Source organism: Balaenoptera borealis (genome assembly GCF_965194805.1).
Source record: "Balaenoptera borealis genome assembly, chromosome: 6".
NCBI lineage: Eukaryota > Metazoa > Chordata > Mammalia > Artiodactyla > Balaenopteridae > Balaenoptera > Balaenoptera borealis.
The window spans coordinates 64,267,687-64,291,712 of NC_138863.1; the positions used below are offsets into that span (position 1 = coordinate 64,267,687).

At 41.1% G+C, this 24,026-nt stretch overlaps 1 protein-coding gene and 1 long non-coding RNA gene across 5 annotated transcripts in view; one reads left to right on the forward strand and one right to left on the reverse strand.

Moving 5' to 3' along the window:
- LOC309630995 overlaps positions 1–24,026 on the reverse strand; it is a 279,528-nt gene that overhangs the window by 204,713 nt on the left and 50,789 nt on the right. The window lies entirely within an intron of this gene.
- STK39 (serine/threonine kinase 39) overlaps positions 1–24,026 on the forward strand; it is a 303,091-nt gene that overhangs the window by 112,658 nt on the left and 166,407 nt on the right. For all 4 annotated transcript variants that reach the window (XM_082396842.1, XM_082396844.1, XM_082396841.1 and 1 more), the window contains exons 8-10: positions 2,781–2,914; positions 10,531–10,579; positions 10,682–10,747. In XM_082396842.1, coding sequence (XP_082252968.1) covers positions 2,781–2,914; positions 10,531–10,579; positions 10,682–10,747 — 249 coding nt within the window. The remainder of the gene's footprint in view (positions 1–2,780; positions 2,915–10,530; positions 10,580–10,681; positions 10,748–24,026) is intronic.

Sequence of the window (24,026 nt, forward strand, 5' to 3'; positions counted from 1 at the left end):
TTATGTCGGGTTTGAAATATGATTTAACAGAATCCATTCTCTAATTCTCTTAAACATAGTCATTTTTCTCGTAGACCTGAGGGGAATTAATGGAGGGATGCAGCCAAGTTAAATGTTATCTGATGCTCTCAGTGGACAGAATGGGACAAAAGTAGCACAGTTCCCAGCTTTGAAGCTTGCTTTACGTTCTTAGCACAGAAGAATGTGATCAGATTGGTCGATGGAGGTTGATAGATGAGACAAATGCTGGTCATTACTCTCTCTAGCACAGAATACCCCCAGCTCCCCAAGAAAAATCTAAAAATAGATTATAGTGATATCATCTTTACAGATGGATTTCCCAAATGTTCAGGCCTTTTTTTCCCCATGGTCTGTAACATTTCACTCCTGTTCTCATAGTGTCATGTTGGTGACTCATCTGAAATAAGGGAGCCCAGTGTTTTTAGGAACTAACATAGATTTGGATACTATTTTTAGATTTTTGTTATTTTTTTTGGAAGTTACTCTTTATTGTTATTATTTTTTTAAATATTTATTTATTTATTTGGCTGCTTGGGATCTTAGTTGCGGCCCGCATGATCTTTCGTTGTGGCCCACGGGCTCTTCACTTCGTTGTGGTGTGTGCGCAGGCTTCTCTCTAGTTGCAGCACACGGGCTCTCTAGTTGTGGCACACGGGCTTAGTTGCCCCTCAGGATGTGGGATCTTAGTTCCCTGACTTTGGATGGAACTGGCATCTCCTGCATTGCAAGACGGATTCTTAACCACTGGACCACCAGGGAAGTCCCTATTTTTGTTATTCTTTTAACTAGCCTACATCCTTATTTCTGTTAGTTTTGAGGTGGTGGTCTCAGGGCTAATTTACCCAACTGGATTTTGTTTTGTGGCTGAAATAGTTGAATGGAAATTATGAAGGTATTTTACAGAGAATGTGGTCCATGTTTGTTTCAACTTTTTCCTAGGATTTTATTGGAAAAGCTTTAGGAGGATTAAAAAAAAAAAAAGACCTGAGGATAAAAAAAGTTAAATAATTTTACTGATTAAAAACTTAATACATTCTTTTTGTTTTTTTTTTGTTTTTTGTTTTTTTTAAAGAGCTAAGGGTCTGGCTTTTTATTTATTTATTTATTTATGGCTGTGCTGGTCTTCGCTTCCGTGCGAGGGCTTTCTCTAGTTGAGGCAAGCGGGGGCCACTCTTCATCACGGTGCGCGGTCCTCTCACCGTCGCGGCCTCTCTTGTTGCGGAGCACAGGCTCCAGACGCGCAGGCTCAGTAATTGTGGCTCACGGGCCTAGTTGCTCCACGGCATGTGGGATCTTCCCAGACCAGGGCTCGAACCTGTGTCCCCTGCATTGGCAGGCAGATTCTCAACCACTGCGCCACTAGGGAAGCCCAATACGTTCTTACTGTAGAAAATTTGGAAGTCCAAATAAGAATAAAGATGAAAACAATCATCCATAATCTCATCAACCACAGACAATCCCTATTAAAGTTTTAGTGTAGTTCGTTACATTGCTTTTCTCTATATATTTATATACATATTTCTAAAATAGTTAAGATTTGGGAGTTGTGTGTACACACCTGATTTTGTCAGCAGAAAATTTTAAATTGAGGTGTAAACAATTGAAGTGACCTTTTGGGGAAAAAGCACTGAAACAGCTCTGAGGACTTTTCTTTCATCTGGTTTTTCTCTATTATTTTTTCTTATTTCTTGTTTGTTTTCTTTCCCTACTTTTTCGTGTTTTCCACTTGAATCCAGTCACATTGCTAATTCTAGCCTAAAGTCCTGCAGGACTTTTCTTAAAATCTCACAGATCTCCCACTTTTCTTCGGTTTGCTATTATCCTCCACAAACAATAAACTGTCACTTTAATCCTTCATCTATTCACGCATCTGAAGGTGTTTGAACAGTGTCTTGGCATGTATAGCATTTGCATAAATTAAGGCTGATTTATGCATTAATGAGGTTTTTCTTCATTTTATAGGTCAATAGTTTGCTACAAATTCTACACTTTTTAAAAAAAGAACAAATAATTTTGACGTTAGTGTGAAAGAGTGGAATTTTTTACCTTTTCGATGTGAGAGCTGTGTTTTGATTTTCTTTTGTCCCTTTCCAAAAGCAGCATGGCCTTTTGTTCTGGTTATGGTTCTTAGTAACTCACTTGTGTCCTAGCTATCTTTCAGTGTCTTACTGTCTCAGTTTTGCCAAGCTTTTAAGCAATTTTCTGTATGTTTTTTCATTTAAAAAAAATAAAGGGAGACCATGTGTTACCTCTTGGGATGTTGTGGATTTATATTTAGGGCTGGTAATGTATTACAGAAGCCTTGAGTACAGGAGGTCCCTTACTTAGGAATAACCTGTATACGTGAACGTTTCCTGCTGCTCTGGGCCTCTCTTTCTCTACCCTCCACTGCCCCCTTTCCCAGCCAGAGCACAGCCTGCACTAAGCCGGTGCTGGAGCTAAGTGCTCCTGCAGGCCTTGTGAGAGTCTAGTTCCCAGGAAGCCCTTGTCCTGGCCCCTTTGGGAGAGCACTCTTAACACATAGAGCAGATTTTGTTCAGTTCTGTCAACGGAATAACAAAAAGGTTAAAGGGCACGTGAACAGATTTGCAAAGGGAACTGAATACTTTGAATGCACACTTTCTAGAAAATGAAAATCACGGGGAAGCAACGTTTGTACCCAGTCAAGGAGGGTCTTGGAGGCTTTGCTGAAAAATGAAAAACTCAGTTGTAGCAACTGCTGCCCTGAGATCCTGTCTTCCTGTTTGTTTCTGCTGCAGGTGTTGATGCTGACTTTGCAAAATGATCCACCCACTTTAGAAACAGGAGTAGAGGATAAGGAGATGATGAAAAAGTACGGCAAGTCCTTTAGAAAATTACTTTCACTGTGTCTTCAGAAAGATCCCTCCAAAAGGTATGTCAAACTGAGGGGATGAGTGAGTGGCCGTGACTGGGTGGTGCCATGACAAAGCTTGGTTTGTGGATGGGGAAGGGCTGTGTGAGGAGTCCTGAAGTTTAGTTCCGTCTAGTTCAAGGGAAATCCAGCTCTGGTCCCCAGATTTCCAGCCTGTTAGTGGAAGCTTGGGTCCAAAAGGGAGAGTAGTGAGTGAGGACGAGGGAGAGGCAGAGGAAAATTTTCCGTGTTAATAAGATTGGTTGTGCTTGTTAGGTATGGGCTCTGTCATCAAAGGAAATGAAGTAAAACAGAAATCAAAAGCAATTGGCAGTGGTGAATTCAGAAGCTGAGCTAATATTCTGCACTGTGTAGGTTGCGCTGACCTCTCAGGATTTGAATATCCTGCCAGCTCCAGTCTAAACCAGGCAGAGCTATTGAATTTTGCATGAGCTTCCTTTGAGTTGCAGAACAAGTTGTTTGTGCTGTTTAAAAGATTATCAGTAAAGAAGATTAACATTTTTACATGCAAAAGATTAATCGTATAAATAGAAGCAAATGGTTTTAAATTAACTTTAGTATTTCCTCTTTATTCTTGGGTTATTGCCCTGCACTGTGGTATGTCTGTTTTCTGAGTTTTGTTTCTTCTTCTTCATTTCTGTGAATTTGAAATATCCTGGGTAGTGATAGTAGAGCCCAGTGTCCTTTGTCACTTGAAGGAGAATGTTAATGACATGAACTGAGCATAAACCTTGGCTGGGTAGAGTCCCTTTGTAGTGCTTGGCTGTGTGCTGCATTGTCCTAACGTACGGTGAACTTGGATTACACACCTGGAGAGGCTGCTGAGAAGTTACTGGCTACCCTCATCCACCCAGGACTCCAACTTGATACTTACGTTCTAAAACATAAAAACTGGCTTCTCTTTTGGAACTTTCTTTTTCAGGTAAGGACCCTGCCTTTCGAAGGATTCCTTTATTCTTAAGTTCTTTATGAAACTTAAGCTTTTTGCCTTCACACAGTGATCTACTGTTTGAGCAGGCTACCCTTCTCTAGAATAAACACAGTTTCCATTATTTTACCTGTTCTTTGTAGCAACTCTGTTCATTCCTTTACATTTTACTGAATTTGCCTTGAATCTTTTCTATATCAGTTACCTTTCTCATGGAGCCAGTTCTAAAGACTCTTTGCTGTTACGCATCTTGAAATTATTTATTGTAAAAGGGGTGCAACACTTGCTTGCCTTCCCCTTGTATTTGGTGTCATCTCCAAACGTAAGTTTTTAGCATCACCAAGGAGACAGAATTTGATCCTCTAAAGCCCAGCGAGAGAACTCATTTTCCCCATTGGAAGGACTGGGTTGTGACTGATGGTCTTTGTGATTCTCAAAATAGTTGAGATTCCACCTAGTGGTGGTGACGTGTAATGCCGCACAATTCCAGCTCTTTCAAAAAAAGATTCTGTAGGGTAGAACTGTTAGTGTACTAACTGATAAATATATTTCTTTAGGAGACTTATAATTTGGTCAAAATAGATTAGACCGTCATACATTATATTTAACAAGCCATCCTTACTTCTCAATAATCTTGAAAGTCTTTCCAGATTTTATTTATTATATGAGCTCAAATATCAGGTTCCCACCACCCCACCAAACAACAACAACAATAATAACAACAAAAGTTTTAGAAGAGAGCCATACAGAATTTATTCGAATTCTTACAACATCTTTCCCTCAGAGTATTCTCTTGGTAACATTATTGATTTACAAAGTATTAATAGGTTAAGATCTTCTGTTAGATATTTTCTGTATAATGTAATCTGTTCTCACTATTGCGCAATTGTCCTCTATAACAAACAGAGAGTGTCACTGGTGCACAAACTTCCCAGGTGATTTTTTCTTGTAATGAAAAGACACGACGTGGGGAGTTTGGGGAAAAAAGATTCAGGAAATGTGAGAATGGAAAAAAGCAATATTATAATTGTTAAATTATTTATTATACAGGGTGCAGTTAAAAAATATGTATTCATGACTGAATTAATAAGTAAACATTTAATTGCTGCGCAGGTCTGAAAGAAACCTGCGAGTATTTCTTATCTTCTCTGCCTTTGTTTATATTGTCCAAAGATTTTTTTCCTCTTCTCCTGTCCCCCTTCCACCTGTCTTTCAATACTTAGTTCAAAGGCCCCAGGTTCTCAAAGTTAGATACATCTGGGTGTGATTCCTAGCCCTACATCATCTGCATGACTTAGTTTCCTTGTCTGTAAAATGGGCCTAATAACACCACGTCATAGGGTTGCTATGAGGATGGAGATGATGCCCTTAAAGCAGAGAACACAGTGCCGGAGCATTCCTAAGTATTCAGGAAATTGGGATTGCCATTCATTATTTGCCTTTTCTTCCTGACCAAGTAGAGTTGTTGCAACCTCGAGTTTCCTGCAGTATGTTGATGATATGTCTCTTGTAGCACTTATCACACTGTGTACATTTATTGACTTACATATTCAATTTCCTCATGAGTTTCTGAGTTTTTTAGAAGGAGAATCTGTGCCTCTCATCTTTCTATCTCTCTTTTTGTCCACAGTGACTGGTCTGTATTACGTACTCAGTGGTATTTCTTGAACACCTGCAAACAATTGGGAGCTTGCAATTTGGGGATGATTTGGACTCATTGAAAAGAGTTTCGGAACCAGACCAGATTGGAGTGGGTTGAGGAGTGAAGGCAAGAGTTTCGATCATTGTATTTATTTCTGTTGCCAGCATATAGATCCTCTGCTTGTAATGTAAAAGCAGTTGACCAGTACTGAAATCCTGGTCTTGCTGAGTACCTTTTTAGCAATGAATGAAAACATTTATCACAGGGGAACAGTGACCAGGACAGAATCATTCCTATGCTGGAGCCCTCAGGCTAGCTGAGAAGGAGCTGTGCTTTCTGTCAACCTTGAGAGCTCGTGGAACTTTCCTATTGCCTGAGAGCTGGGTGTCAGAGCTGTTTGCCTCATCCAAGTCTGTGCCCTGCATTTGCATAGGTAAAGATTTGCTTATATTTGCATAGCAGAACATTTTGCTATTCTTAAAAAAAATGAGCCTTAATCTTGAAGGTTATATACTTCATATGAATGGCAACTATAAAAGTAACTATCATTTTTTTTGAGCAACAAAGGGGTGGATGTTAAATCCATAGATTTAATCCACTGGAAAAACATAGATAAATCCACTGGAAACAAATAAAATTTGAATATTTCTTCTGAGGGAAGGGGTGGGGTGAGAAATGCAGCTCTGCCAGAGGTCAATGTATTGTTCTAAAATTTTGCATTTTAATTTCTATTTAAACTGTATCATATTCATCCTGAATCCTTTGAAAATTATTTTAAGTCTCAGTGGACTTTGGTTCATCCATATGTATTGGAATCCTTTAAGGGATTTTCTTCTGAGAATGTTGGTACTTGCAGACTTCCGCATTGTTTTTAAGGATTTAAAATTGAATCGTTATTCAAAGCCTGGGCCATCATTTTGGTTGCTGGTATATAGCATTTTAGCATTTCTTGTAAAATGGTGTTTGTGTTTACATTATATTGTATTTCTTGATAATTGTTAGTGGACATGTAAGACAGAATGGTGCTTGCAGAATTCTTTCTTCTGTAGTACTCAGCTAAGAGGCAGGCAGCACTGATGGTTCCACATTAACCCTACACTAGTAATTTCTATAGCATAAGACTAAAACAAACAGAACACGCAAAAACCCTAAAATCAGATGGGCAGCACACATCTTGGCTTTTCTCATACCTTCTAATCACTTTCTTCCCTTCCTCATTTTCCTCATTCTTTCCACTTCCACTTTTCCATACTTTTTATGGAGACAGTTTGGCACATGTAGGATTCAACTCCGAAAAGCACCTGCTATTTAGTTCTCTGTATAGGGTAGAAATTACCTATTATTTAACATAAATATTAAGCCTGTTAAAAAAGGAGTGTGGCTTCTTAAACCACTTCTCCTTTCTCATGTCATTGTGTTTCTGTATCTGTTGATGAAGGCTGAGGGTGGAGTCCAGAGGAAAGAGTTTTCTCTGCAGCATGCTTTTCCCCTTTACAGTTTTGGTTACCATAGAAATGACCTTGCTGGGGAAGGGAAAGTATTCCCAGCCCTGTGTCTCCAGGTATGCCTGGCATTTGCCAGCCTTCTCTCTACATGGGTCCTACACTTGACCCTGGGATGAGGAGGGAGGAGGTGGGGTGCGGAGGAGAGGGGGGGCTGTCTGTGGCCCCCCCCCCCAGTGCCTCCTGTGCACAGACACATCCCTCGCCTTTTCGTTTTTGTTAGCCTGAGTCTTATTTTCATTACATCATTCTCCTGCTCTCTACCATATTGAGTAGATGCTTAGAGTGCTGACTAACTCTGGCTCCAGAAGCTGTGGTTTGGGGCTCCAGTGTCTAGTGGCATCACTTTTACCCCATATTTGATTATAGCATGAAACTGAGCTATAGCAGTTTTGTGCTCTGTGTTAGGCTTTGGCGATATAAAAAATGAACACTGTGTGGTCCCTTTCTTGGAAAGGCTTATAACCTCGTGGGGGTGGAGGCAGGGAGATACAGGAACAGATGATTGCAAAGTGTGGTGGATTGGTGTGTGAGCACCAAGGTGGGAGCAATGAATTCCGCTACTTGTAGGACCTGGGAGAAACACCTCTGAAGACGGATGGCGTTTAAATGGGTTCTTGACTGACGAGCAAAGGTGTGCCAGTTGGTCACAAAACATTCTAAAGCAAGAAAAGCAGTGTGTGCTTTGTCATGAAAGAGCAAGAGATGGCTGAGACCACCACCGTAGCTGGAGGATAGAGTTCACGTGGGGCGTGATGGGAAATGGGGCTGGAGGAGTCGGGGTCTCAGGCCACTGAAATTCATTAGGAGGGATAAGAAATTGTTTTCGTTTAGAAGCCAGCTAGGGAGCAGTGTGGGTGATGGGTTGGAATGAGGAAGAGAGAAGTGGCAGACAGACTCACCGGGAGGCTGTGTCGTAACGCTATTGACCAGAGGGGATGAGGGTTTCTACCAAAAGAGTGGCCTTGAGTTCCTTCACCATCTTGATTTTCTTAGGTTTCTTTTCTTTTCACTCTAAAAAGTTAAATCTAAGTTATTTTGTATGCCTCTTGGTTTCTAAAATTTTGTTTCGTGTGGTAAGGTACCAAACATGGTCAGTCCCTTGTGTACTGGTTCCTCTTATATGTTTTCTCAGTAGTCCTCTCCTTTCCCCAAACACAATTCACGTGTTTGAATGTTCTGACCTTCCTCTTACAGTCTGACAGCACACTCTAACTCTTATCTGCCAGATTGTAAGTTGCTGAGGGTAGTATTTATGTCTGTCGTCATTAGAGTGTGCCTAGCACCTAACATGATGCCTGACAAACTGCAGATGCTCAGTATATATTTACTGAGAGAATGAAATGATGAGTTTGGAGTAGCTGGAAGCCAAAAACTTTGCCAATAATCACTAAGAGTAGTCTACGTTAAAGAGACAACCAAAGTTAAATCACTTCAGTTATCCCTTTTAGTTCTAGTGCCTGGTAAACAAGGTCCAACAACAAGGTCCAAGGTACAAATTCATGAATTTGAACCAGCTTACCAAGGGATACGGAACACAAAATTTAAAGCGTGGCCCACCTATTGTTTAGACCTTTGTTTACTCCAAGCGATTAGCAATTAGGGGCTCTTGATTGCAGTGGCTATGGCGATTTGGGGTTCTTTGTTAGGTACCCCCTAACCAGTGTTCCACTTGAAATTGAGGAAAAGAGCAATAACGATTGAAAGAGAAAATTTCTTTGCACAGAAATACAGTTTATGGCCCCTGCAGACTTACACAGTTTGTATACCGTTGCACTTAATGATGTTTCCTAATTCTTTTATACGCTTGGGTTTTGTCCCTGGAAACATTTTAGTGGAGCTTCCTGGTTCAAAGCACTGGTTTCCAATCTCTTCAAGTGTGAGGACTCCCTTTAAACTTGGATCCCCTTAACACAATAGTCTTGGTCCCTTTGGCAGCCACTGCCCGAGAGGAGACCTAATGGTATTCAGTCATACTTCCCTCCTCCCTCCCAGTTTTTTATTATGAAAAATTTAAAACAAACAGAAAAGGTGCAAAAATTGTACAGTGTTTGCTTCTACACCAACACCGAGATTCAACAATTATTCACATTTTCCATATCTGCTGTCCCTATTTACCCACATTTTATTTGCTGAACAGTTTGAAAATAAGTAACAGACGTAATGCCTCAGCTTGCATTCCCTCCAAATGCAGACACGTTCCTACGTAACCACAATGCTTTTCCACACTAAGTAAATGAACAGTAATTTCCTAAAATTGTCCTATACCTAGCACACTCACCTGTCTCTATTTCTAAATGTCTCTTGCAGCCTCTCCCCGTCCTGTTCAAATCAGGACTCAGGAGAGGGGCATGTGTTGCATTTGGTTGTATGTTCCTTTAAGTCTGTTTTAATCTAGAAGAGTCCCCTCACGTCTCCCCTTTTCTTCTATGACACCGACTTTTTGAAGAGATCAGACCAGTTGTCTTGCTGACTGTCCTATCCTCTCGGTTTATGTGATTCTTCCTGCATGACTGCGGGAACTATTGATGAAAGAAGCTATTCTTTATGGAAGAGTGCCAGTTATTAAACGTAGAAGGAATGAGAGAAGTAGAAAATCAGTGTTCTGCCACCTCCAATGAAATAATTATTTAAGGCAAAGATGCTAAAATCATCAGGTGAAAGTTTCTCCGGAACAGGATATTCATATCGTGGCAATGTATTATCCAACAGAATACTTGCCAATTGCAGTGCCGAAAACTTAACCCTTACCATGGAGACACCTTGGGCCTCGGGACCACGCGGCTAAACTTAGCATCCCTCCCGCTGAAATAACCTATCATTATGTGCCTCCCACATGCTGCAGTAAGATGTGTGTCATCTATGATGTGTTCTTCCCCCAAATGCTTGTGTCAACCTAGCCAAGCCGTCAGAACCAACTTGCAGTTTATGGGAAATACAGGACAGAGAAACAAGTTAAATGACACCATGAGGAAACAATCAGACCAATCCCGTAATGCTTTTAAATGAATCTGCATTCTGTTAATCACCATTCTATTAATTACCTTCCCCTGAAAAACAATAGTCCATGGACACTTGAGCCCGGGTGACTCGGTGGCCAGACAGAGCTTGTACGCATGCTGCGTGGTCCCCTTGCAGAAACTGCTGCTCTTGGGGAGTTTCTTTGATAGGGTCATATCACAGCTTGTGCTGCTTCTTAATAAATACAGGGATTTAGCTCACAGACGTGTCAGTCTGCCACCTTTTAGAAACACTGAATTCACTTAGTGAAGTGTAAGGATGAAGGATGGAAGATTGATCATGCCCCACATATTTAACTTACAGGAGTTTATGTAGAGGAGGAGTTTTGCAGTAGAGGTGTTTGGAAGGAACTGGAAAATTGGCACCATTTAATTTGGTGCCAGCTTATGATTAATTTAGTCTGTGGCTTTGCTATTCCTGAAACTGGTCTTCCAGAAAGACTCTAGGATTAAGTTGTTTCGTCAAGGCAGTGTCTTTATTGAGTGGTCATTGTTTCAACTCTAATTTATTATTGATCTTTCAGGCCCACAGCAGCAGAACTTTTAAAATGCAAATTCTTCCAGAAAGCCAAGGTAACATGCTTAAAAACCCAAGTAAATCTGCTATTTTGAAATCACTATGAATTTCAGTGTATTGTATTTGATGTTAAACTGTTGGGAATATTTGTTTTGCAGAACAGAGAGTACCTGATTGAGAAGCTGCTTACAAGAACACCAGACATAGCCCAAAGAGCCAAAAAGGTAAGTGCCATGAGCCCTCCTGCCCCAGTGGGAGCTGCTCCCCATTCAGGGCAATGGAGCCTATAGAAAAATAGGAAAAAGATTTCCACATACTCAGGATATGTTATGTAGAGGTTATCTGATCAGCGATTACTCAGATAACTGAATTTTGCCTTTTTGTTATCTCAGTCTGCTGCTCTGTGTTTGGGTGTGAAGCTCAAATGACTTCATTTTTCCACTTATCGGCTTGTTTAAGGAAGATCAGAGGGGAGGGGCTTATGTTGAGGCTTAAACACTGGAGAGGTAAAATATCTTTGAATATCTTTTGGGGCGGGGGGATTTTACTGAAGAGGAACAGTCGTTTTAAATCAGTTTGAAATGACAACACGAAAAACAAAACTTTTATTTTTAATGGTTATTTTGAATATCTGTGGGATATAGGTTCTTTCATCATAAAAGACCCTTGGTTTTTTTGTAGTCTACGCTGTGTGAACTAAATTATGCTAATAATTACCTGAAGAACTTTCCATTCTAGTATTTAGATGTTTTTAAATGGTATGTATGTGTGAGTGTATTTATTTATGTGTTTTTACCCAGAGTTTTATTTATTTGTTATTACAGATTTCATCATGGTATGAAACCTAACAAAATTTAACCTCTGGTTTGGTTTGGTTTAGTTTGATTTGAAAATTATATTAGATATTTATAATTTAAAATATTGACGTAGTCAACAGGTTTAGAAAGAGGAAGCTTCTTTGTTTTTTTTTTTCCTTTTTACAATTAATAGTTATAAGGAAAGGTGATATGAATCTGAGTTGTCTGCTCTGTAAATAAAATTGACAAAGAAATAGGCATGAGAGATTGTATCTCATCATAACTAGGTGTGGGTGACTTGGACTGTTAACTTCCAGACATTGCCCTTTCTAAAACATTGGGTATAAAATACATTTAGCTGATGCTTTAGAATTGCTTTAAACAGATTTTAAAATAGACTTCAAGAAATGACCCATTCTGTGTGGGTATCTGAGCCCCTCTCCTGGACCCACAGAATCCTTTGGAGTGGGCTGGTTCTCGCGCTGTGGGCCTGGGCCAGGGATGGGGGATTGCTGCACTGACTGCGGAGACCTGAGCCAGGGTTGGTCTCTGGGACGGCTCAGAGGGAAAAGTGAACCTTTACTGATGGTCCATCAGAGTGGCACATCCCAAGGGGCAGCACAGAGAAGCTGAAGCTTCAGTCTGAGGCAACAGAAAGTCAAAGTGCCCAACGGAGTGCGAGCGCTCCATCCAGAGGGCTGAAGGAGGTGCCTGGAGCACTTCTCTGGGGTGTCGGAGTCTAGCATGGGGCCTTTTGATCAGATAACTAAAACGCCAACCAGAGTTGAAGAAAGCTGTTAGAAAGCCATTGATTTGTACAGTATGTGTCCCCAGAGGACATTGTTTTTGGTTTCCCTCTGATCACATCCTGTCGCTGTTCCCCGGGAGGAACTTTCCCAGGCCTGCATCCTTCCTGGAGCTCCAGCCTCACACCTCCAGCCCCCTGTGCAGTGTTTCCAAACTGTGTGTCTTCCCTCCCAAACCTCATCTCCCTGTGCTCTCTGCTGCTTTCTGAGCCACCCGACCTCAGAGCTCTGGGATGATTTTTAGGCCTCCTTCTTTGTCTTCCCCATCTAAACCCGCTCCAAGTCCTCTCCACGTTTCCCTCTGCAACGTTGCTTGGAACGTTTCCTCCTGTTTTTAATTGAACATTTGCAGTGGATTTCTAACTACTCTCCTCCCCCACCCCATTCCTCCTTAGACACTAGTGCAAGATTAACTTTCTAATCATGGCACTTAATTGCTCAAAAGTGGTTTCCAAAATTAAACAAAAACAAAAGGAAATAAATGGGGGAAAAGAAAAAGGTTCCTATCAAATAAAGTCCAAGCCCCTTAGCCTTGAATTCATGGCACCATTTCAACTTCCCGCCTTATGCAGTTGACCCTTGAACAACCTGCCAACCCTCTGAGCAGTCAAAAATCTGAGTACAGTTTATAGTCGGCCCTCTGTATGTGTGGTTCCTCTGTATCTGCGGATTCAATGAATTGTGGGTTGTGTTGTACTGTAGCATTTACTATCGAAAAAAATCCATGTATAAATGGACTTGTGCACTTCAAACCCGTGTTGTTCAAGGGTCAACTATATTCTAAACTCCAGCGAAAATTGAACCATCTATAGTTCTTACTACATAACCCATACTTTCCTTTGAGATTCCATCAATGAAGAATCTGCTCAGACTCTCACTTTGTTTTCTTTCCTTTTTTTTTTTAATTTAGATTATTTAGTACATATTATTACGTATTAGTGTGTTGTGCATTCCAAATTCCATTTTGCACGTATCTTAAACAATAAGCAGCCAGAGTTTCGGGAGATATGATTTTCCAAGCATGTCTTCTGCCCTTTTACTTACTCCTCAGGGCTTGTTTTGTCATCCATCCCTTCAAATGGAAAATGGCCACACAGCTGAGAGTCACACAAAGGAGGAAAGGGAGAATATAAATTAGTTCTTTAAACGTCTTAATAGAGAAGACAGGGGCCCATAATAATGCTCTTCTGGCTCTCCAGCTTGGCTGTTTTCCTGTCATAATTCTCATTTGAAAGTGCACTTTGGTTATCAGCTGCACTCTACTCCTTGCCAGTAGGTTCCGTGGCAGGTATGCTGTCCTGGTCAGCATCAATCAGTGTGTGTCTTGTTCATAGTAAGTGCCCACAAAACGTCTGCTGACTCAATGAACACATGCGTCAGTGGACCAAGGAAAGACCGTTTGAAACTCTTGTTTGTCACTCACTTGAGCCCCCCAAGTGCTTGGCATATACTTGTTCCTAGGCTTCCTGTTAATAATAGACAAACTGCCCTCCTTCCCCTGGGCTCATGATGTTGATAAGCAGCCATACTGTTCCTTGTTTGCAACTCCTCATTCAGGCTTACTGGCCACTAGGAAGTAAATATTATTTTAATTGCCATGTGCGTTGAAAACCTTTGTGGCACTATGTCTTTGCTTGTCTTAGGTCCTTACAGTGTTTAAGTAAATTTAATTTAAAAGTTGATACAGGGGAGTCCTTAGTGTTATTTGTGTTATTCATCCTTGGACTTGCCTTTATCGGCATCTGCTCAGCTGTTTCCCTTCCTGTTTGCTGTGGTGCCCACTAGTTGATGGTGCTCTAGTTTCTTGGTGGGGATTTGTTCCTTAGAGGATAACTGTTGATGTTGGTCCCTTGACTTTTGTCACCTCAGTTTGTTGTTTTTAAAACAGGAACAGACAGTTCATTGATATACCAGTGTTTATGTGACAGCTGGGCCTGTTGACCAAGCTCTGGATATTTAGGCAACCATGTTGATTTGAAATTTGTTGTCGTAAACCATAGTCTCTGCTTCTCCTCCTTTATGGTAATCAAAATTAAGAGCTATTTTTCAGTAACATGAATAACTCTCATATTTAAGAGAGAGAAGGACTGGTATTGTAGCTGCTCTCAGGAGGTCCTGTGGAGCCCATCAACGTGGTCTTTTGGTGCGACAGAGACGGAGGCTTATCATATTCATGTTTGCCCAGAATGTGAAGCATTAGTTGAGAGCCGCATAATTCCATGTGGGTATGTGATCTTGTCTGCATCCACAATGACTCCTCTAAATCAGGAAAAAAATATAAAAAAATAGAAACAGACCAGTGTGGCTTCTCTGGTAATTTAGTGACATAAAATGATTTTTTTTTGGATGTGTTAATTGCAGAAATCAGGGATATTTGTGGTTTTTTTTGTTTTTTTTCTCTTGAAGGCAGCGTATTTGGTCCATTCTGGGTTCTTTGGCTAAAAGGTAGTGTTGTTTAGGGATCATCTTAATTTTCTTTTGCCTTGATTTTTCTGTCTGTGAAATAGAAATTCTGTCTGACCCCAGGAATGTGATAAAGGGTAATGGGAGATTTGATGTTTCTGGACCTCAGCACACTGTAAATTCTAAATGAGAGCGTGCTAATAATGACCCATGAGAACAGGGTGAAGTTCAGCTGTATAACTTCTTTTCAACTTTTCGCTTATCCTTGTGCATGAGAAGAAAAGGCTTCATAGCCATTAGTCCTTCTCATGTGGCTTTTTAGCGGCCCGTCTCCAGCCATCTTTTGAGGTTTGAAAGCTTGACCGCGAGGTGTTCCACCATTTACACTACTGGAATCACTAGGTGGAGAAGGTGTAAATCATTCTGTTAGGATCAAATGCAGATGCTTCAGGCTGTGTGCACTTTCTGTAGGAACATCTAAGTGTCAGAGTTGGCTGATGTCTCTGTTTTACGTTAGCAAAATGAACCTTGAGTCACCACACTCACACTCATATCATATACTTTTCTGTGGCTAAAACCCATCGATGCAGGGCAGGGCAGGGGCGAAGGGATGTCTAAATGCCAACCGCTTAGCCAAACGTGTATTGGCCAGAAAAAGGATGAGGTGGGGAAATGTAATACACAGTGTATCTTTTTATTCTGGTTGTCTGTGTTTTCATGGGAAGTAGAGTCACTGGAGGATTTTTGGTTTGAATTTTCTTAATTATGAAATTGAGAAGGTAGAAACGGTTAGTGATTATCAGAAGGAGGAAAGGGGTATTGTATCACTGCTACGTTTGAGTGGAACCATTGTGAGTTGGAAAAACTAGGGTGGTATTTGTGGGTACCAGAATTTCTTATATCAGTCTCTAAGATTGCTTTCATATTAAGGACGCAAGGCTGTTGGTTCGTTTTGATCATCCTGTGTGTGTGCTTAGGAATCAGTAGGTAGGAATATTACAATTCACATTTATTTAATACTTGACATGTATTGATAACTTCTACTGTTTTTACTTTGTGTTTTGAAATAATTTCAGACTTACAAAAATGTTACCAAAATAGTACAGACATTTCTGTGTATATTTTCTCTCACTCTTTCTTTTGGAATGTTTCAAAACTATAGACGTGATGCCATTTATCTTTAAATATACTTCAGTGTGTATCTTCTAAAAACAAGGACATTCTTTAACATAACAGTATAATTGTCAAAATCAGGAGATTTACTAACAGTGACAGGATTAATTTTCAGATCTCATACCAATTTTGCCAATTTTGCCATTGGTCATTTACCTGGTCCAGGATCCAATCCAGAATCATGTAGTTGTTATGTCTCCTTTAGTCTCCTTTAATCTGGAATAGTCTTTCTTTTCCTTTTACAACTGTGACACTTTTGAAGAGTACAGGACAGTTATTTTGTAGACTGTCCCTCAGTTTGGGTTTGTCTGATATTTCTTCACGATTAGATTCAGTGTATGCATTTTTGACGGGAATATCTAGGAAGTGATGCCACGTTCCTCTTGGCATATCATGTTGAGAGGCCTATGATGTTGATTTGGTCCTTTACTGGTGATGTTGCCACATGCGTAAGGAGGTATCTGCCAGCTTCTTCACTGTAAACACAATTACCTCTTAATAGGAAGAATTCATTAATATTACATTCCTTCTTTATATTAAACATTAAAAAGTAAAGTGAATGTACTGGGTCATTAGTCATTTTTCAAGGAAACATATCTGCTTGGTGTCATTATGGTTGTGCATTCATAGGATGTTAATGATAGGATTTCCCTATGATTTCTGAGCAATCTTGCAGACGAGGAGCCCTTTGCTAGCGTGTGATGTTCACATTGAGGTGGGAGGTGGTAATGGTGCTGCTCCAGACTCTGCACCGGGTCTGGAAGCAGAAACAGTTGGATCTGTGTCCTTTGTTGGGTGAGCTGCCTAATCTTTCTGAGCCTAATCTGTCAAATGGAGCCAAGGACACGGACGTTGTGCTGCCCTGGGGGTGAGAGATGATCTGCCCAGGGAGTCTGGTGCTCTATTTGACTCGTAGCGGGTGCTCAGTCCAACAGTGGATGCCGTGACTATCATGTAAATAAGGAGACTAATTTTTGTGGGTATAGGAGGCAGGCATTTTAGAAATAAGTAGTGAAACAGGGAGTGAGGAAAGAGGCCTGGTCGCGGGCAGGTGGGGGTGGGTGATGTGGGTGTTTGTCTATTGCTGTTGCTTTGGGCGGAATGGAGTAAGAGCCCATGGACGCCTACAGAAAGAAGGAAAGAATGGCGGCCGTTAATTTCATCACCATTGCCTATTCACCTGTCTTCACGTGTTCTTTTCTGCCCTATCAAAGTACTGACAGTGGGCAAGGACCAGGGCGTTCCCTCTCTGTAGCAATCCCCTCTACTGGGTGAAGTGCAGGATGCGTGTTTGTAAAGAGCCTAAGAATAGTAAGAGTTAAATGCACACAGAGCTGTTATGCTTTTACAGCTTTTAGATTGCTTTCGTATATGCTTATTTATTTTAAACAATTGTGCTCCAAGACAGGTAGGGCAGGTATTATTATTATTTTAAAATTTTAATCTATTTATTTATTTATTTTTGGCTGTGTTGGGTCTTCGTTGCTGCGCGTGGGCTTTCTCTAGTTGTGGCGAGCAGGGGCTACTCTTCGTTGCGGTGTGCAGGCTTCTCATTGCGGTGGCTTCTCTTGTTGCGGAGCACGGGCTTTAGGTGCACAGGCTTCAGTAGTTGCAGCACACGAGCTCAGTAGTTGTGGCTTGCAGGCTCTAGATCAGAGGCTCAGTAGTTGTGGCACACGGGCTTAGTTGCTTCGCAGCATGTGGGATCTTCCCAGACCAGGGCTCGAACCCATTTCCCCTGCATTGGCAGGCGGATTCTTAAGCACTGCGCCACCAGAGAAGCCCCAGTATTGTTTTTGTAACCTGTTTCACTGCTGCTGCTGCTGGGGGCACCAACTGCTGCTGTTCCTGTTTCTGCTGCTGCTATAACAGCTGCTACCATTACAACCGCTGCTACCAGTAGTGGACATTGAGGTGCAGACAGATAAAGGACACAGTCCAGCCAGTGAAACTCACCTTTCAGTGGGGAACACAGTGCAAGCATCACAAAACCTGGAAAATTGAAAGAGTAGCAGAGAATAAATACTTTAGGGTACATGACACTTTTTGACCTATGGTTTTCTCAGGGTATATGCCCAGTAGTGGGATTGCTGGGTCGTATGGTAGTTCTATTTGTAGTTTTTTAAGGAACCTCCATACTGTTCTCCATAGTGGCTGTATCAATTTACATTCCCACCAACAGTGCAAGAGTGTTCCCTTTCCTCCACATCCTCTCCAGCATTTATTGTTTCTAGATTTTTTGATGATGGCCATTCTGACCGGTGTGAGATGATATGGACTTGAGGATATGGGGAGGGGGTGGGGTGAGATGTGACAGGGTAAGAGAGTGTCATGGACATATATACACTACCAAATGTAAAATAGATAGCTAGTGGGAAGCAGCCGCATAGCACAGGGAGATCAGCTCGGTGCTTTGTGACCACCTAGAGGGGTGGGATGGGGAGGGTGGGAGGGAGGGAGATGCAAGAGGGAAGAGAAATGGGAACATATTGTATATGTATAACTGATTCACTTTGTTATAAAGCAGAAGCTAACACACTATTGTAAGGCAATTATACTTCAATAAAGATGTTTAAAAAAAAAAATACTTTAGGGTATGGGCATAGAATACGTACTACAGGAATGGAAAGGGTCATGGAACTGGTCAATCGGGGAACCTGGGGAGGGGAGAGAGGGAAACGCATACTTATTGTGGGCCGTAATGCACATGCAAAACACTTGGTTTACATCTGTCTCATTACTGAAGACTTATAATAATCAATGAAGTCCTCAGTAATAGGACAGAGGATATCATATGTTAGATTGTTAAGACTGGTTAAGAAAAAGCTATGAATATTTTGAAATCTGAATGGCAAAGAGCAACCAGGATCATAAATGTCTCCTGGTTTGCAATCCTTCAATTTGCAGGCCTGAAAATTGAGACCTAGGGTGGTTGGGCCCCGACCAAGGTCATGCTGTCATGTAGTGGCTGAATCCGAAGCCAACCTCCCAGTTTGCTATCATTTAGTCTCTTCCTTTTAGTCGATAAAGAGGGAAAATGACTGAATTTTTGCAAACTTGCTTTTTTTTTCCCTCCTGGAATCTTATAATTAATTTATAAGATATTGAAGGTTATACATTATCAAGAAACCAGAGAAGAAATTAGGTGATTTCAAACGCTTGATGGGTGGATTTTTAGTTTTGTTACAAGTCTGCCCAGTAGAGGGCAGTGATGGCTTTTAATTCTCTGTGGTTGTGGACCGGGAGCTGAGCAAAAGTTTCCAGCTTGGATGAAGGTCTCAGGTTCGGCTGGAGTAGAAGGATCCAAAGTATGTTAGGCCCCTACTGAACTACTAGGTACTAGCACCGAGTACTAGGCACCTCAGTCAGTTGGGGTGTTTGTTTGTTTGTTTTACTGGGCAGGAGGTTGAAGGGTGATGGTTTAAGTACTTCTTGTTATTACCAATTTCATTTTAAATTACACTTTCTATTAACAGATCACAGTAACCTAACATTTATGTTTTACATAATTCATGTCAGAAAGAAAAGTCTCAGTGTTGAAGATATGATTTGAGAGCTTCCAGTATTTTGTGGTCAAACTAATACCGTTCTGGGTGGTGGCAGAAAGTTCCAGAAGGTTCACTGGCCCCTGCACTTCTCCTCAGAGCCAGTAAAATAGGGAAGGAGAGAGTCAAAGTGTATATACCTGTGAAGGAGAAGTGAACACAACTCTATGCTCATCACCATGTATGTTATGGGTTTAACAGAAATACTCCTGATGACCCAAGTAGGGCCGAGGGTGCGTGTCCTCTTATTGCTTTGTATTTCTTTTCCACTTCCTCTTGTTTAAAAACAGCTGTATGTACTTGGGACTATATCTTATTGAGGAACTCACATGCTCACAGGGGGGAGGACTACAGTGGTTGGGAATGTTAGTTTTCCTATTTTAGAGCTGAGAGAACAGTTGGCCAGAGGTTAACGTTATTGGTTTAACTGGACAGGTGTTCCCAGAGGGTAAGTTCATTGATGTGTTTGCTATTTTTAAAATTTTAAATGCATTGCTTTTCATCAGTTTAGCATGCAGAGTTCATAAAGTGCTTTTGGTCACTAGGGGGCGCTATCAGAATAGTTCATTTACTTTCAGTCTCTGTGGACAGGAATTGCTTCCTCGTCTATAAAAACCCTTGCAGCTGTGGGTGTCTTCCTTTTGTTCTATGCCTGATGTAAGGAACTTGACTGGTGTTTGTGCTGGGGGTGAATTAGGCAGAGGGGAGGAGAGAGGAAAGAGCAAGGGGAAAAAGCATCATAAATCACTTTCAATTCAGTTGGTGAATTGAATTTAAAAATGCATATATTCTGGGTAAGTGGCCTCTTTCTGGTGGCATTTGACTTAGAGCAGAAAGGATCCACTCTGGAAATTGTGATTTGCTAATCCTGGCGGCCCAATTTAGGACGAATGTCTGTATTTTCAGGTTGAGGTATCTTTTAAAGATACCAACTGCTTAAGAGAATGTTTTAAACTTTTACAGATCTCGGAGATCTACTTTTGGAAATTTAAAAATAATGACATACATTCTGAAAATATTGTGAGAGATAGTGTTTGTACAACTTAGTTTGTAGAGAACTGATTGTCTTCTGTTACTGGAAATGAATAGGCAGAATCAGTGGCCTTATTTCACATCCAGCTGGATTTTTGAGACCTTTGTGTTCAAGTACATTATGTGCTTCATTTTTGCCTTTGGGAAATTTGCTAACTTTTTCCAAAGCTTGTATGCATTCAACGAACTTTTGGAAACTTAACTGGCATGTGTGTGCTAGGAGAGGGGCCCTGACTGTCTGCCCATCCGGTATTCACTGCGCATCACTGATAACATACAAGGTACTGACTGCCATTAAGGTAGTTTGTCTTTATTCAGCTTTACAGCTCACTCTAATACTAGCATACCATGTCTTTTAAAAGTAAATAAACCACAAAGAATGGAAAGGAATTTGTCTATGGTTGCAGAAAAACTAGTATAAAAACTTAGCAGATGCCTTTTTGATCTTGTCAAAACCCTAATATGATTGTTCCTTCTCCCTGGTTTAAAACCAGTCAATGGCCTCTTGTGAATTACAGGGTAAGGTTCAAGTTCCTGCCGCTGATAGATTAAGGTCCATGTCACTTGCAGGATAAGGACCACGCAAAGCTCCTGTGATCTGTGTTTGGGCCTCGTCTCCAGCCTTTCATTCAGCCACTTGCCACCTCACCCTGGACACACTCCTGTAGAATTACTGATTCTACTTTCCTACCAGTACACTCCTGAAATCCCATGCGTGTTCTCCATGAAGGTGCATGTACTGGTCCCTCTGTTTCGACTTCTCCCTGAGCTTGTAGTTTTCCAACGCTAGCGCTTCTCCAGTGGAGCTTCCTCGTACCACACCCCGAGCCCTGCACCCCAGACGGTTCATCCGTCCTTCATTCCTGCTGCTTCTGAACCTCAGGCATAATTCCCTCGTTGCACGTTGCACCGTTGGTAGTTTATTTCCTTATACTTTTGCCTTCTGTACCAGACTGTGAGCTCCTTGGGTGTAGGAATGGTGTCATATTATCCCCCATGTCCCCAGTACCCAGCACAGTGTCTTGGTCAATCAATAAGTATCTTTGGAATTGAAGTTCAGCAAGCAGGGCTGTGAAGTTATGATGACAACCTATGTAGGGGTTGAAGTGAGAGCACGAGGGGAGGCAAAGCAAATCTGCTTTTAGTTTTTTTTTTTTAAATGTTCCTTCCTTCCACATTTTATTTGCTATTGTTTTTTAATTTATTTATTTAATTTTGGCTGTGTTGGGTCTTCGTTCCTGTGCGAGGGCTTTCTCTAGTTGCGGCAAGCGGGGGCCACTCTTCATCGCAGTGCGCGGGCCTCTCACTATCGCGGCCTCTCTTGTTGCGGAGCACAGGCTCCAGACGCGCAGGCTCAGCAATTGTGGCTCACGGGCCGAGTTGCTCCGCGGCATGTGGGATCTTCCCAGACCAGGGCTCGAACCCGTGTCCCCTGCATTGGCAGGCAGATTCTCAACCACTGCGCCACCAGGGAAGCCCTGCTTTTAGTTTTAACGGAGAATTGCTAAGATGTTTTTCAGTTGGTGCTGTGTTCTTGTATTTCAAGTCTAAGACTCAGAGTTTCTCTGATCCCAGGTTTAAAATCCTTTGTTATCTCCAACTTGCTAAGTGTCTTGGGTGAGCCAATTAATTTTATTCACCTTTGCTGCCTTATAAAATAGAATGGTTAGATTTTATTATCTAACAATTGTGTATTATCCACTTTGGATTGCTTGGCAGCAAAAATTTTGTCCCTAGCACTCAGCATGTTTCTCTATTGTCATTTTCTTCACCCAGCCAGTATGCATGTAAGTTTTCCTGTTGCCTGAAGCCACATCTAATTAGGAATATATTTCTAAACTAGATTTAAATTAGTTTTCAGTACTCTCTCATTTTGGTTTACCTGTTACTTATCTCTTCATTTAGGGGAAATAATTTAAACTTAACGCTTATATCAAGATCCTGTAAATCTTTAAAACAAGTATGACATTCTGGAGAAGGGAAGGTAGAAGAGACAGAAAATAATGGAACTTTTGTACATAATTCAGAAAGGAAGAACTCCATGCCAACGAAAGAAATGCAGATGTTTTGCCCTATTTCCTCCTTAGTCCCTTACTACATTATGGTCATTCCGGAAATGTGGTGAGGCCAGCAGAGGGCGTGTGGTACACATGCCTGAAAATCATGTGGGGTGGGGCAGAGGACTCTGCCTGTTTTATGTTAATCAGATTTGACTGACATAATAGAGATGTGTGGCTCTGTTTTTTAAAAAAAATCCATAAGTATTTTTTTAAAATTTCTTTTTACTTTGAAATTCAGTAGCTTTAAAACAAATTAAAATTCAAGAGGCCCATTTAAGGTTGCACTTTGATAGAGGATTTTCTAAGCTTCCCATAAAATTAGTCTCACAAATTCAAATACTGATTTAGAAGGGTGTATAATAACTTTTTAATTTTCTTCTCACATATAGACATACAGAAAGGCAAAGAGCCTTATATTACAACTTACAAAGCAATAACAGAGCTAAGAGATTCAAACAACGGCCTTTAATTTAACCCAGATTTAAAAGACCATTTGAAATTGTTTTGGTTGTTGTACAGCCAGCTTGTTGGCTGATTGTGATTCAATTGGGGAGGAACTGGGAAGGTCCTGTTTTATCCAGATGGGAAGGATCCCTTAGGGGATAAGGACAAAGTTCTGAGGGGGTGGGCTTTCTCTGTGACTTTTTGGAAAGCAAAAGGAGGTAGAGGAAGGAGAGAAAGGAAGAGGAAAATGAGAAACCAAACCTGGAAAGAGGCGGAAAAGGCCTGGAAAGAGGCGGAAAAGGCCTGGAGAGAGGGAGAGGCGCACGATCAGGAAGCTGGGATGCACAGATGTCTGTGACTGAAAGTTACGACCAAGCTTAGGCTCTGCAGACAGGCCCCAGCCTGACCCTGGCTCTACCACTCACTCACAGAAGAGTCTTGAGCATCAGCTGAACCCCCTGGGCCTCATCTGTGAAATGCAGACTTCCCATTGATCTTCCAGGGTGAAAACCAGAATCCTTAATCAGGCCTCTAGGGCTTGGCATGGTTTAGTCCCTTCCTCTCCCTTAGGACTCCTCTCACACTCTCTACCCAGTTTTCCATGTGTCCAGTGGCCCAAGGCTCTTACAGATGCTGCTTTACCCAAACAGGTGTTTGGAAGTGTCAGCCCCTCCATCTTCAGCAGACCTCAATTTCAGCTCAGTCATTTCTCCAGAAAACAAAATTGGAATCATGCTGTATCTACTGCTCTATGATCTACCTGCATTTTCATTTAAAATATCTGTGGACATTTTTTGTGTCAACAAACATAGATTTACACGATGGTTTTTTTTCTTCTTTTATTAGCAAAAGAGAATAGTTCTTTCTTTTTATTGAAGTATAGTTGCTTTACAATATTGTATAAGTTTCAAGTGTATAGCAAAGTGATTCAGATATTTACATGTACATATATTTAAGATTATTTTCCACTAGTAGATTTTTTTTGAATTTTTGAATTTTATTTATTTTTTTATACAGCACGTTCTTATTAGTCATCAGTTTTATACACATCAGTGTATACATGTTAATCCCAATCTCCCAATTCATCACACCAGCACCACCACCTCCCACTGCTTTCTGCCCTTGGTGTCCATACGTTTGCTCTCTACATCTGTGTCTCAATTTCTGCCCTGCAAACCGGTTCATCTGTACCATTTTCCTAGGTTCCACATACATGCGTTAATATGCGATATTTGTTTTTCTC